Consider the following 14,292-nt stretch of genomic DNA (forward strand, 5'->3'; position numbering starts at 1 on the left):
GAAACTGACCCGTGCTCTGCTGCTAGTAGGAGTTGGCCAATTCCATGTGTTTCTTTTAAGTTTTCTTCTTTCAGCGGTGATTTATCACTGGCTTTTGTCGGGTGGCCGGATCCCTCTGTACTTGTCGGGGTTGTCACGAGTAACAGTCTAACGCTGTGTGTCCTCCCCAGGATGGCAAACTGTCGTGAGCTGTGGCTGTCAGAGGTCGGCCAGCGTTTTAGATTGTTTTTTGAGTTTTAAAACAGAAGTTCCTATCATGACTGAGGAGCAGAAGCAGGATTTAAACCCTCTGACCATAAAGATCAAGTGTGTTTCCTGCCTCCCATCACAACCCGTGCCAATCCACGAACTAGAGGTAAGAGTGAGCCGGAGAAAAACGACTTGACAGCTCTGTTTTCCCTAACCGCTGCCCGTTACGTGTCGTCTCTAATTCCCCCTCACGGCCTTATGTGACATGTATGATCGTTTAGGATCTCACAGAAGATATGGGAGAGATTAGGTTCCTGGGATTATGAGCTACCGATTCCTGGTGTCTCCCCACTCACCACAGGTGTCCTTCAAGTGCAGGTAGTGATCCCCCCTTCAGACACCCTCCCCCCCCCCGCCAGGCTTCATGAATACAGCTGTTGTTCGCTCTCTGGTTTTGCTGGAACACATCTGCCTGTAGGTTCTTGAGAACAGGTTAATGAGAGGTGCTTGTTTTGAGGCCTCTTGTTCTGAAAATATCTTTATTCTACCCTTACACTTGATTGATAGTTGAGCTAGGTATAGAATTCTCATTTTCCTTCAGAGTTTTGAAGGCATTATTCTGTCACCTTTTATGTTCCATTTGAGCCTTTGTATGTGCTTTTTGTATTTTTTTTTAACTTAGAATCTCCTTTTTGTCTCCTGAAACTGATTAATTACGTATCTTGGCTTGGGCATATCCATATCCATGTATTATACTTCTATTTTGAAAAAAAATTTGGAGCAAGTTGCAAAGTAGTACAGAGAGATCCTATGTAGCCTTTGCCCAGGTTTTTTTTTTTTTATGTTTATTATTTATTTTTGAGAGAGAAAGAGAGAGACAGAGAGAACAAGAACGAGTGGGGGAGGGGCAGAGAGAGGGAGACACAGAATCTGAAGCAGCTCCAGGCTCTGAGCCGTCAGCACAGAGCCTGATGCGGGGCTTGAGCCCATGAACCGTGAAATCATGACCTGGGCTGAAGTCGGAGGCTTAACTAACTGAGTCACCCAGGCGTCCCTGCCCAGTTGTTTTTCTTCCAGTGGTTATATCTTCTATAACTATAATGTAATGTCAAAGTCAAGATGTTGATAAGTGTGTGTGTGGTTCTGTGCCATTTTATCTTTTGTGTAAATTTGTGTAACTGTCATTACATTCAAGATACAGAACGACTCCATCACCACAAGTATCTCTCATGCTACCCTTTATAGCCACAACCACTTCTTCCATCCTACCAGCCCTAACAACTAATGTATTTTCCATCTCTATAATTTTGTCCACTTGAGAATGTTATTTTGGGGGGTTGAACTGTGTTCCCTCAAAAAGATATGTTGAACGCCTACCTGCCAGCAACTCAGAATGTGACTTTATTTGGAAATTGGGTCTTTACAGAGGTAATCAAGTTAAAATGAGGTCATGAGGATGGGCCCTAATCCAATATGACTGACGTCCTTATAAAATTTGGACATAGAGACATAGAGGGAAGACTGTATGAAGAGATACAGGGACAATGAGGTCATGCGGTCACAAGCCAGGAAATGTCTCGGGCTATCAGAAACTGGGAGAGGCCAGGAAGAATCCTTCCTCTGCACCTTCTGAGGGAGCATGGCCTTGTGGACACCATGATTTTGCACCTGTAGCCTCCAGAAGAACTGTGAGACAATGAATTTCTGTTGTGCTAAACCACCCAGTTTGTGGTAACTCCTTATCAAACCCTGGGAAACAGAAGTTACATAAATGGAAACATCCAGTGTATGACCTTTTGAGATATGCTCTGCCCCCCAATTCAGCATAATGCCCTTGCATTTAGTGCAGTTGTGTTTGTTTCTTTTAATCCACTGGGGTCTTTTAATGGGTTTATTTAGACCATTTACATTTAGTGTAATTATTGATATTTTAGAGCCGATGTCTGCCATTTTAATATTAGTTTTCTGTTTCTTTGTTTTCTTTTCCTGCCTTCCAGTGGGTTTCTTGAAAACTTTCTAGAACTCTATTTTGATTATCTACAGCATTTTTGAATATCTTTTTATATAGGTTTTTAGTGGTTACTACAGGAATTACATTATGCATACCTAGCTTATCACAGCTTACTGGTGTCAACATATTTCCAATTTGAGTGAAATGTGGAAACCTTACCTTCCATCAAATCTGTTTACCCTATCTCATATATAATTGTTTTAAATATTTCTTCTACATAGACTGAGAGCCACATCAGATGGTGCTATACATTTTAAATTTATTTTTAAATGTTAAATTTTATTTTTAATTTATATTTTAAAATTCAAGTTAGTTAATATACAGTGTAGTATTGGTTTCAGGAGTAGAACCCAGTGATTCATCACTTACATATTACACCCAGTGTTCATCCCAACAAGGGCCCTCCTTAATGGTCATCACCCATTTAGCCCATCCCTCCACCCACCTCTCCTCTGGCAATCCCAAGTCTGTTCTCTCTATATAAGAGAGTCTGCTATGGTTTGCCTCCCTCTCTGTTTTTATCTCATTTTTCCTTCCCTTCCCCTATGTTCATCTGTGTTTCTTAAATTCCACATATGAGTGAAATGATGTGATATTTGTCACTCTCTGCCTGATTTATTTTGCTTAGCATATAATACACTCTAGCTCCATCCACATTGCTCCAAATGGCAAGTTTTCGTTCTCTTTGATGCTGAATAGTATTCCTGTGTGTGTGTGTGTGTGTGTGTGTGTGTGTATGTGTGTAGTGTATGAGTGTATTTACCTATAGATTTGCTCTTTCTAATGTTCTTTTTCCTTTTCGACGTTCCAAGATTTAAAAAAAATTATTTCTGTTTCAAGAACTTCCTTTAGTAATTCTTTTAGGGTAGATCTGCTAACAACAAATTCTCTTAGTTTCTTTTTGTCTGAGCATGTCTTTATTTCTCCTCTATTCCTGAAGGCTAATGTCACTTGACTTAGAATCTGGGTTGACAGTTTCTGTTTTTCTTTAGCATTTGAAAAAAGTTGTGCCCCTTCCTTTTGATCTGTATAGTTTTTTGATAAGAAAGCAACTGTTATTTGAATTGTTCTTTCCCAATAGGCTGGGTGGCATTTATCTCTTGCAGCTTTCAACTTTTTTTTTTTTCCTTTGTCGCTGGTTTCCAGAAGTTTGACTATGATATGACTTGGCGTGGACTTCTTTGGGTTTATCCTATGGATTCACTCAGTTTGTGGAAATTTTAGGCTTATATCTTTTGCCAAACTTGGGGAAATTTCACCCATTCTTTCTTTTTTTTTTTCTTTAAAAATTTTTATTTAAATTTCTAGTTAGTTAACATACAATGCCATATCAGTTCTAGGAGTAGAATTCAGTGATTCTACTTACGTACAACACGCAGTGCCTCATCATAACTAGTGTCCTCCTTAATACCCATCACCCATCTAACCTACTCCCCACCCACCTCCCTCCAGCAACCCTCAGTTCTCTATCTTTAAAAGTCTCTTATAGTTTGTTTCCCTCTCTTTCTTCCCCCATCCCGTATGTTCATCTGTTTTCTTTCTTAAACTCCACATATCAGTGAAGTCATACGGTATTTGTCTTTCTCTGACTTATTTCACAAGGTACAATATACTCTAGCTACATCCATGTTGTTGCAAATGACAAGATTTCATTCTTTTTGATGGCTGAGTAATATTCCATTGTATATGTATACCACGTCTTTTATTATCCATTCATCAGTTGATGGACATTTGGGTTCCATAGTATGGCTATTGTTGATAATGCTGCTATAAACACTGGGGTACATGTGACCCTTCAATTCTGTATTTTTGTATCCTTTGGGTAAATACCTAGTAGAGTAATTGCTAGGTCTCTTGTGTGGTTCTCTTTAGTCTTTTAAGGAACCGCCATACTGTTCCCCGGAGGGGCTGCACCAGTTTCCCACCAATGGTGCGAGAGGACTCCCCTTTCTCCACATCCTCACCAACACCATTTTGTCTCTTGTGTTGTTAATGTTATCCATTCTGATAGATTTGAGGTGGTATCTCATTGTGGTTTTAACTTGCATTTCCCTGATGTTGGGTGATGTGTCTGTTAGCCATCTGGATGTCTTCTTTGGATAAATGTCTATTCATACCTCTTGCCCATTTTTTTTTTTTTTGGATGCTGTAACAGTTTGCTTGTTTTTTTAATATAATTTATTCATTTTTAAATTTACATCCAAGTTAGTTAGCATATGGTACAACAGTGATTTCAGGAGTAGATTCCTTAATGCCCCTCACCCATTTAGCCCACCCTGCCACACCCCCTGCAGTAACCCTCTGTCGTCCATATTTAAGAGTCTCTTATGTTTTGTCTCCCTCCCTGTTTTTATATTATTTTTGCTTTCCTTCCCTTAGGTTCATGTGTTTTTATCTTAAAGTTCTCCTATGAGTGAAGTCATATGATATTTGTCTTTCTTTGACTAATTTCGCTTAGCATAATACCTTCTAGTTCCATCCACATAGTTGCAAATGGCAAGATTTCATTCTTTTCGATTGCCAAGAAATACTCCATTGTGTATATATACCACACCTCCTTTATCTGTTCATCCATCAATGGACATATGGGCTCTTTCCATACTTTGGCTATTGTTGATAGTGTTGCTGTAAACATTGGGGTGCATGTGCCCCTTCTAAACAGCATAACTGTATCCTTGGATAAATACCTAATAGTGCAATTGCTGGGTCATAGGGTGGTTCTGTTTTTAAGTTTTTGAGGAACCTCCATACTGTTTTCCAGAGTGGCTGCCCCAGTGTGCATTTCCACCAGCCGTGCCAAAGAGAGCCTTTTTCTCCGCATCCTCGCCTGCATCTGTTGTTGCCTGAGTTGTTAATGTCAGCCATTCTGACAGGTGTGAGGGGGTATCTCACTGTGGTTTTGATTTGTACTTCCCTGATGAGGAGGGATGTTGAGCATTTTTTCATTATCTGTTGGCCATTTGGATGTCTTCTTTGGATGTGTCTACTCAAGTCGTTTGCCCATTTCTTCACTGGATTATTTGTTTTTTGGGTGTTGAATTTGATAAGTTCTTTACAGATTTTGGACACTAACCATTTATCTGATGTGTCATTTGCAAATATCTTTTCCCATTCCATCAGTTGCCTTTTTTTTTTTTTTTAATTTTTTTAATGTTTTATTTATTTCTAGGAGAGAGAGAGAGAGACAGCGTGAGCAGGGGAGGGTCAGAGAAAGAGGGAGTCACAGACTGAAACAGGCTCCAGGCTCTGAGCTGGCAGTCAGCACAGAGCCCAACGCGGGGCTCGAACCCACGAACCGCGAGATCATGACCCGAGCGAAAGTCGGACGCTCAACCGACTAAGCCACCCAGGCGCCCCCCATCAGTTGCCTTTTAGTTTTACTGATCTTTTGCCTATTTCTTAACTGGGTTATTTGTTTCTTCGGGTGTTGAGTTTGATAAGTTCTTTATAGATTTTGGATACTAACCCTTTATCAGATATGTCATTTGCAAATATCATCTCCCATCTGTAGGCTGCCTTTTCGTTTTGTTGATTGTTTCCTTTGTTGTGCAGAAGCCTTTTACCTTGATGAGGTCCCAATACTTCATTTTTTCTTTTGTTTCCCTTGCCTCCAGTTATGTGTCTCTTAAGAAGTTGCTATGGCCGAGGTCAAAGAAGGTGCTGCCTGTGTTCTCCTCTAGGATTTTGATGGTTTCCTGTCTCACATTTAAGCCTTTCATACATTTTGAATTTGTTTTTGTGTGTGGGGTAAGAAAGTGGGCCAGTTTCATTCTTTTGCATGTTGCTGTCCAGTTTGCCCAACGCCATTTGTTGAGGAGACTCTTTTTTTTCTATTGGATGTTCTTTCCTGCTTTGTTGAAGATCATTTGACCATATAGTTGTGGATCCATTTGTGGGTTTTTTATTCTGTCCCATTGATCTTAGTGTCCGTTTCTGTGCCAGTATCATACTGTCTTGTTGACCATAGTTTGATAATATAGCTTGAAATCTGGAATTGTGATGCTTTTGTTTTGCTTTTTCAGGACACTAACCCCTTTGGGGTCTTTTGTGGTTCCACGCAAATTTTAGGCTTGTTTGTTGCAGCTCCATGAAAACCCGGTGGTGTTTTGATGGGGATTGCATTAAATGTGTAGACTGCTTTGGGTAGTGTAGACATTTTAACTATGTTTGTTCTTCCAATCCATGCGCATGGAGTGCTTTTCCATTTCTTTGTGTCCTTTTCAATTTCATTCGTTAGTGTTCTAGGTTTATTCCTAAGTCCTATTGAATGCCGATTCCTAACTGATTAGGTTTATTCCCAGATATCTAATGGTTTTTGGTGCAATTGCAAATGGAATTGATTCCTTGGTTTCTTTGTCTGCTACTTCGTTATTAGTATGTAGAAACGCAACGGATTTTTGTATATTTTTATATCCTGCAACTTTGCTGAACTCATGTATTCTAGCAATCTTTTGGGGGAGTGTTTCAAGTTCTCTACATAGAGTATCATGTCATCTGCAAACAGTAAAAGTTTGACTTTTTCCTTGCCCATTCGGATGCCTCTTGTTTCTTTTTGTTGTCTGATTGCTGAGGCTGAGACTTCCACTGCTTTGTTAAATAGTATGGTGAGAGTGGACAGCCTTGTCTGGTTCCTGACTGTAGGGGAAAGGCTCTCAGTTTTTCCCCATTGAGGATGGTATTAGCTGGGGGTGTTTGTATATGGCCTTTATGATGTTGAGGTATGATCCACCAAGCCCTGCTTTGTTGGGGGTTTTAATTAAGAAAGATGCTGGATTTTGTCGAATGCTTTTTCTGCATCTATCGAGAGGATCATATGGTTCTTATCCTTTCTTTTATTAATGTGGTTGGATCACATTGATTGGTTTGCAAATATTGAACCAGCCTTGCAGCCCAGGAATAGATCCCACTTGATCGTGGTGAATAATTCTCTTTACTGTTGGATTCAATTTGCTAGTATCTTGTTGAGAATTTTTACATCCATGTTCATCAGGAATATTGGCCTGTCACTCTCCTTTTTAGTGGGGTCTTTGTCTGGTTTGGAATCAAGTTAATGCTGGCCTGGTAGGATGAATTTGGAAGGTTTCCTTTCATTTCGATTTTTTTGGGAACAATTTGAGAAGGAGAGCTATTAAATCCTCTTTAAACGTCTGGTGGAGTTCTCCAGGGAAGCCATCTGGACCTGGACTTTGGTTTGTTGGGAGATTTTTGATTACCGTTTCCATTTCTTTGCCGGTTATGTGACTGTCCAAGTTTTCTATTTCTTCCTGTTTCCGTTTTGGTAGTTGGTATGTTTCTAGGAATTTATCCGTTTCTTCTACAGATTGCCCAGTTTGTTGGCATATAATTTTCCATTTAATGGTCACAAACTCCTTTAGTTTTTGTCTGTCTGGGAAACTCTCTCTCCTTCTCTTGTGAATGACTGCCTTGCTGGGTAAAGTATTCTTGGCTGCATATTTTCCCCATTTAGCACGCTGAGTATATCCTGCCATTCCCTCTGGTCTACCAAGTTTCTGTGGATGGATCTGCTGAGAACCTGATCTGTCTTCCCTTGTAGGTTAAAGACTTTTTCCCCCTTGCTGCTTTCAGGATTCTTTCCTTGTCTGTGTATTTTGTGAATTTGACTGTGCCTCGGTGATGGCCAGCCTTTGTTGAATTTAATGGGAGTTCTCTGTGCTTCTTGGGTTTTGATGTTTGCATCCTTCCTCAGATTAGAGAAGTTTTCAGCTATAGTTTGTTCAAATAAATCTTCTCCCCCTTTTCTCTCTCTTCATCTTCTGGGACTTTCCTATGATATGAATGTTTTTCTGTTTTAATAAGTCACTGAGTTCCCTAAGTCTACCTTCTGATCCATTACTTTTGTTTTCCTCTTCTTTTCAGCTTCATTATTTTTCTTAATTCTGTCTTCTGTATCACTAATTTGTTCCTCTGCTTCATCCATCCACACTCTCATGGCATAAATTCAGATTTGCATCTTGGTTATAGCATTTTAAATTTTGGTCTGACTAGATTTTAGTTCTTTTATCTCTGCAGTAAGGGATTCTCTAGTGTCTTGTTTTTTGGGTTTTTTTGTGGGTTTTTTTTTCAAGCCCAGCTAGAATCCTTATAGTTGTTTTACATTCTCGTTCAGACATCTTACTTAAATGTCTTTGGTCCTTCTTTCTTTTGGGATTAATTCTTCCCTCTTGTCATTTTGGAGGAAAAATTAGATTATATTTAATTTAAAAGTTAAAAAAAATAAAGGAAGCTGTATACTAGGTGTGCTTTGGTCTGTTTGTTAAGAGAGGCTTGGTAGGAAAAAAAGATTGAAAAAAATAGACAAAACTTACCCTTTCTGTATCCAAGAAAAACAAAGCAAAACAAAAACAGAATCAGCCAACCAACCAACCAACCAGCCATAAACCCAAAGGAAGCTAGATCCTGTTTCCCTTAGAAGTGAAGCTTTGCGGCACTCTATGATCAGTGCACTTGGTGTGGGCAAGGGGTTTGTGCTATTCCCCCCGGGGTGGGGGTGGGGGGTGGGGGCGGGGACTGCTGTTCTGATTCTCGGTGGACCCCCCCGCCCCCCCCCGTTGGAGATGTGCCCGGAGGGAGCGGCGGGCACGGCTTGGTGTAATGCCTCCGTCCTCCACCTGGTGGTGCTGTTCAGCCCGCTGAGGTCAATCGGACCCCCCCCCCCTCCAGTCTCGGATGGGAAGTTCACACCCTCGCAGACACGTGGCCAGTCACCCTTGGGTGTCTCCAGCTCCAGCCACACCCCCGCCCTCACCCTGTCTGTGCCCGAGCTGTCGGCCTGCCGGGTGGTGCTGCCCGTGTGTGTTTTGCATCCCGGGCGTGGCTGTGTTGCAGAACCCACTCTTCGGGGTCCCCCACTCTTCGGGGTCCCCCACTCTTTGGGGTCCCTGCACTGCAGACCAGCGCTAGTCCTGGGGGAGGGCTCGCTGTGCGGCGGGTGCCGGCCGGTCCCGGTGTGTGTGGTTGTGCAGCAGGAGCGGCTCCGCGTTCCCGGCAAGTCACGCACACAGTTGGCGCCAGGGTTTGCCGCCCTCGCCGGCCCTTCGTGCCTCCGCTGGTGGGCAGAGCGGCCCGCGGGGTCTCAGCCCGCGTCTCTGCCAGGCGCGCCCCCGGCTGGCCTGCGTCTCGGCGTGTGACCCGGGCCTGCTCGCACCCCCCCCCCCCCGGCCTCGGGGCCCCCAGGGGCTGCTGCCGCCCCGCTGTCGTCGACACTGCGGACGGCGCGGGCGCCCGGCTCTTGCTCTTGGCTCAGGTCATGATCTCGCAGCTGTGAGGTCGGGGCCACGCCGCCAGCGCAGGGGCTGCCCGGGGTGCCCGCCCCTGCCCGAGCCACACTTGCTTTTTCTATCAAAATAAATACACAGACTTAAAAAAAAAACCTGGCAGTACTGAAATCCTCTCCTTTTTCCCGTCAACAGTTTTGGGGAGCAGTTTCTCGTGCAACCCCCTGTGCACATTTTCACTTTCCCCCATTTTTTCTCTCCCTCTAGCCACTCTTGCCACGGCCAGGGCTCCCTCCCCACGCAGCGCCTGGGGCTCCCCTTCCCCCAGACCAGCCCTGCGCGTCCGTCTTCCACGGGTCGTTTATTCTGTCTGTAATCGTGCGGCTTTGTTCTCTGAGACGTTCCGTCAATTTCGTGGGTGTTCAGAGTGATTTGAGGTCCAGCTGTTTGGGGGGTGGAGAGGCGACCTCAGGTTGCCCTACCTCCCTGCCGACTTAACCCTCCCCCCACCGCTCATTATTTCTTTAAATACATTTATTTATTAAGAAAAATTTTTATTTATTTCTGAGAGAGAGAGAGACAGCGTGAGCAGGGGAGGGTCAGAGAGAGAGGGAGACACAGACTCTGAAACAGGCTCCAGGCTCTGAGCTGTCAGCACAGACTTGAGCTCTTCATGTCCCCGTTGCTCTTAGATGTTTTGCACTTTGCTTATGTTTCTGAAAACTAAGGGGCCGCCAAAGGAGTACACAGAACTCTATTAGGAAATTGCTCGTAGGAACGATGAACCGCATGGATCCCAGCCTAGAGAAGACCGTGACTAGCATCTGAAAGGACAGTTCACTCCCAGTTATTAAAATTTCTTGGCTGGATAGTCCCTCTTTTCTTGTAGAGGAACTTTAGAATCACGTTATTAAACTCGGGCTTCCCCTGCCCCCCTGCCCTCTGCAAGGAAATCAAGCATCAACAAAAGTAATACTATCTCTCTAGTCGATGGTGATTGGAATTACATCATTTTTTAAAATGTTTTATTTATTTCTGAAAGAGAGAGACAGCGTGAGCAGGGGAGGGTCAGAGAGAGAGGGAGATACAGACTCCAGGCTCTGGGCTAGTCGTCAGCACAGAGCCCGACGCGGGGCTCGAACCCACGAACCGTGAGATCATGACCTGAGCCAACGTCGGACGCTTCACCGACTGAGCCCCCCAGGCGCCCCTGGATAACTTACATTGTTTTATCTTCAGGTTCACCAGGTCTTTTCTCTGTCCTTTCCTTTCTGTTATTGAGCCCATCCATTGAATTTTTAAATATTAGTTATTATATGTTTCAATTCTAAAATTTCTATTTGGGGGGTGGCTGGGTGGCTCAGTCGGTTAAGCCTCCGACTCTTGATCTCAGCACAGGTCTTGGTCTCGGGGTCGTGAGTTCAAGCCCCCGTATTGGGCTCCATGCTGGGTGTGAAGCCTACTTAAAAAAAATTAAAATTTTCATTTGGTTCTTCTTTATATCTATTTCTTTGATGAGATTTTAATTTTTTTTCATTCGATTTAATCACATTCATGCTTGCTTTAAAATTCTTGTCAGGGAATTCCACGATGTGTCATTTTGGTGTTAGCATCTGTTGACTGTCATTGGTCATTTAAGAAGAGATTTCCTTGGTTCTTGGTATGATGTGATTTTTAAATACTGTGTTGTAAGACTGTGGGTCTTATTTAAATCTTCCGTTTTAGCAAACTTCCTCCGGCACCCTGCCAGTGGAAAAGGGGAGACACTGTCTTATTCCTGGCGGATGGGGGAGGTAGCCCAGGTTCCCTAACTGCCATCCACACCCTGGGGCGTCCTTGCCCACACGCTCCCCACATGACCTTAACCATGGTGGCGAGGCCACATTACTGCTGCATGGTGGGGAGGGGTTTGGGCCTCCACTCCCTTGGCATCTGGTGCTGCTGGGCGCGATGACCACCTTGACTCCCCACTTGATCTTTTCTTATGCCACCCAAGCGAGGGGAGTCGTTGCATTTGGGCGAGGGTGCAGTCTGAGTTTCCCATTTGTCTTTTGCTTATGGGAGGGGGAGGGGCTGGGTTTTCTGCCTGGTGCTTGGGGGGGGGGGCAGTTACTTGCCTGAAGGTTTTCTGGTTCACTAGGCTGCCTTGGTCATTTGGCTGGAGAGAGAGACTTTTGGGAGGTTCCTCCAACCTGCTCGCATCAGCGTTGCTGAGGTTCTGTCTGCTCCAGCACCTAGTCTGTAGCGTGCGAGGCGAGTAGACCCCAGAGAACTCCCCACTTGTTCCTCCGTCTCCACAGTCCTTAGCCGCCTTCTCTCCACCCTCCTGAGTCTCCTCATGTTTGTTTTACATAGAAAGTCCCGCATTTAAGGGATCTGTGCTTAGCAGGAGAAATAGGAAAGAGTGTGTCTATTCCATTGTGTGTGTATGTGTGTGTGTGTGTTTAAGTTTTTACTTTAATCATGTGGTGCTCATCACCACAAGTGCTCACCTTAATCCCCATCACCTATTTCACCCCCACCTCCCCTCTGGTAACCATCAGTTTGTTCTCTATAGTTAAGAGGCTGTTTCTTCATTTTTCTCTCTCTCTTTCCCTTTGCTCATTTGTTTTGCTTCTTAAATTTCACACAAGTGAAGTCATGTGGTATTTGTCTTTCTCTGACCTCTTTCCCTTAGCATTATACTGTCTAGCTCCATCTATGTTGTTGAAAATGTCAAGACATCATTCTTTTTATGGCTGAGTAATATTCCATTACACACACACACACACACACACACACACTCACTCTCACTCACTCACTCACTCACATATTCACCACTTTTTCCTTATCCAATCTGCAGTCAATGGACACTTAGGATATTTCCATAATTTGGCTATAGTAGATAATGCTGTTATAAACATCAGAGTGTATGTACGCCTTTGAATTAGTATTATCACATTCTTTGGGTAAATACCTAGTTTTTAATTTTTCATTCCCACCAAAAGTGCAAGTTGGTTCCCTGTTCTCTACATCCTTGCCAACACTTGTTGTTGTGTTTTTGACTTTAGCCGTTCTGACAGGTGAGAGGTGATACCTCATTGCAATTTTGATTTGCATTTCCTTGATGATAAATGATGATGAACATCTTTTCATGTGTCCGTTGGCCATCTGGATGTCTTCTTTGGAGGAATGTCTGTTCATGTCTTCTGCCCATTTTGAACTGGATTATTTGTCTTTTTGTGTGTTGAGTTGTATAAGTTCTTTATATATTTTGGATACTAACCCTTTATTGGATATGTCATTTATAAATGTCTTTTTCCATTCCATAGGTTGCCTTTTAGTTTTGTCGATTGTTTCCTTTGTTATGTAGAGCTTTTTATTTTGATGTAGTCCCAGTAGTTTATTTTTGCCTTTGTTTCCCTTGCGCCAGGTGGCATACCTAGAAAAAAGTTGCTACGGCTGATGTCAAAGAAGCTACTGCCTGTGTTCTCTTCTAGGATTTTTATGGTTTCAAGTCTCACATTTAGGTCTTTACTCAATTTTGGACCTGTTTTTTTGTATGGTGTGAGAAAGTGGTCCAGTTTTGTTCTTTTGCATATTGCTGTCCAGTTTTCCCAACACCATATGTTGAAGAGACTGTTTTTTTCCCGTTGGATATTCCTTCCTGCTTTGTTAAAGATAAATTCATCATATAATTGTGGGTTTACTTCTGGGTTTTCTGTTCTGGTCTCTTGATCTTTGTGTCTGTTTTTGTGCCAGAATGTACTGTTTTGATTACTACAAGTTTGTACGCTAACTTGAAGTCCGGAATTGTGATCCCTCCAGCTTTGCTTTTTTTTTCAAGATTGCTTTGGCTCTTCAGGGTCTTTTGTGGTTCCTTACAGATTTTAGAATTGGTTGTTCTAGTTATGTGGAAAATGCTGGTAGTATTTTGATAGGGATTGCATTAAATGTGTGGATTGCTTTGTGTAGTATGGACATGTTAACAATATTTTTTCTTCCAATTCATGAGCATGGAATGTCTTTCCATTTCTTTGTCATCTTGAATGTCTTCCATCAGTGTTTTGTAGTTTTCAGAGTACAAGGCTTTCACCTCTTCGGCTAAGTTTATTCTTAGTTATTATCTTTGGTGCAATTGTAAAGAGGATTGTTTTCTTTTCTTTTTTTTTTTTAAATGTTTTATTTCTAAGAGAGAGAGAGAGAAAGACAACATGAGCAGGGGAGGGTCAGAGAGAGAGGGAGTCACAGACTGAAACAGGCTCCAGGCTCTGAGCCGGCAGTCAGCACAGAGCCCGACGCGGGGCCCGAACCCACGAACCGCGAGATCATGACCTAAGCCAAAGTCGGACGCTTAACCGACTAAGCCACCCAGGCGCCCTAAGAGGATTGTTTTCTTAATTTCTCTTTCTGCTGATTCATTATTAGTGTGTATGAATGCAACGGATGTCTGCACATTGATTTTGCATCCTGCAACTTTACCGAATTTATCAGTTCCAGCAGTTTTTTGGTGGAGTCTTTTGGGTATTCTTATATACAGTATCATGTCATCTGCAAATAGTGAAAGTTTTACTTCTTCCTTACCAGTTTGGATGCCTTTTATTTCTTCTTGTTGTCTGATTGCTGGGGCTGGATTTCCAGTACTATGTTGAATAAAAGTGGTGAGAGTGGACATCCTGTCTTCTTCCTGACCTTAAAGAAAAGGCTCTGAGTTTTTCACCATTGAGAATGATATTAGCTGTTGGTTTTTCATACAAGGCCTTTATTATATTGAGGTAGGTCCCCTCTAAACCTAATTCCTTTAGTTTTTGTTTGTCTGAGAGACTCTTTATCTGTCCTTCTATTCTGAATGATAGACTTGCTGGATAGAGTGTCCTG

At 42.8% G+C, this 14,292-nt stretch overlaps 1 protein-coding gene across 1 annotated transcript in view; it reads left to right on the forward strand.

Moving 5' to 3' along the window:
• CFAP92 (cilia and flagella associated protein 92 (putative)) overlaps positions 1 to 14,292 on the forward strand; it is a 56,520-nt gene that overhangs the window by 13,518 nt on the left and 28,710 nt on the right. The window contains 1 exon segment of the mRNA XM_039248644.1: positions 171 to 355. Coding sequence (XP_039104575.1) covers positions 171 to 355 — 185 coding nt within the window.

This window comes from Hyaena hyaena, unplaced genomic scaffold (genome assembly GCF_003009895.1).
Source record: "Hyaena hyaena isolate Hyena2069 unplaced genomic scaffold, ASM300989v1 scaffold_316, whole genome shotgun sequence".
Classification (NCBI taxonomy): domain Eukaryota; kingdom Metazoa; phylum Chordata; class Mammalia; order Carnivora; family Hyaenidae; genus Hyaena; species Hyaena hyaena.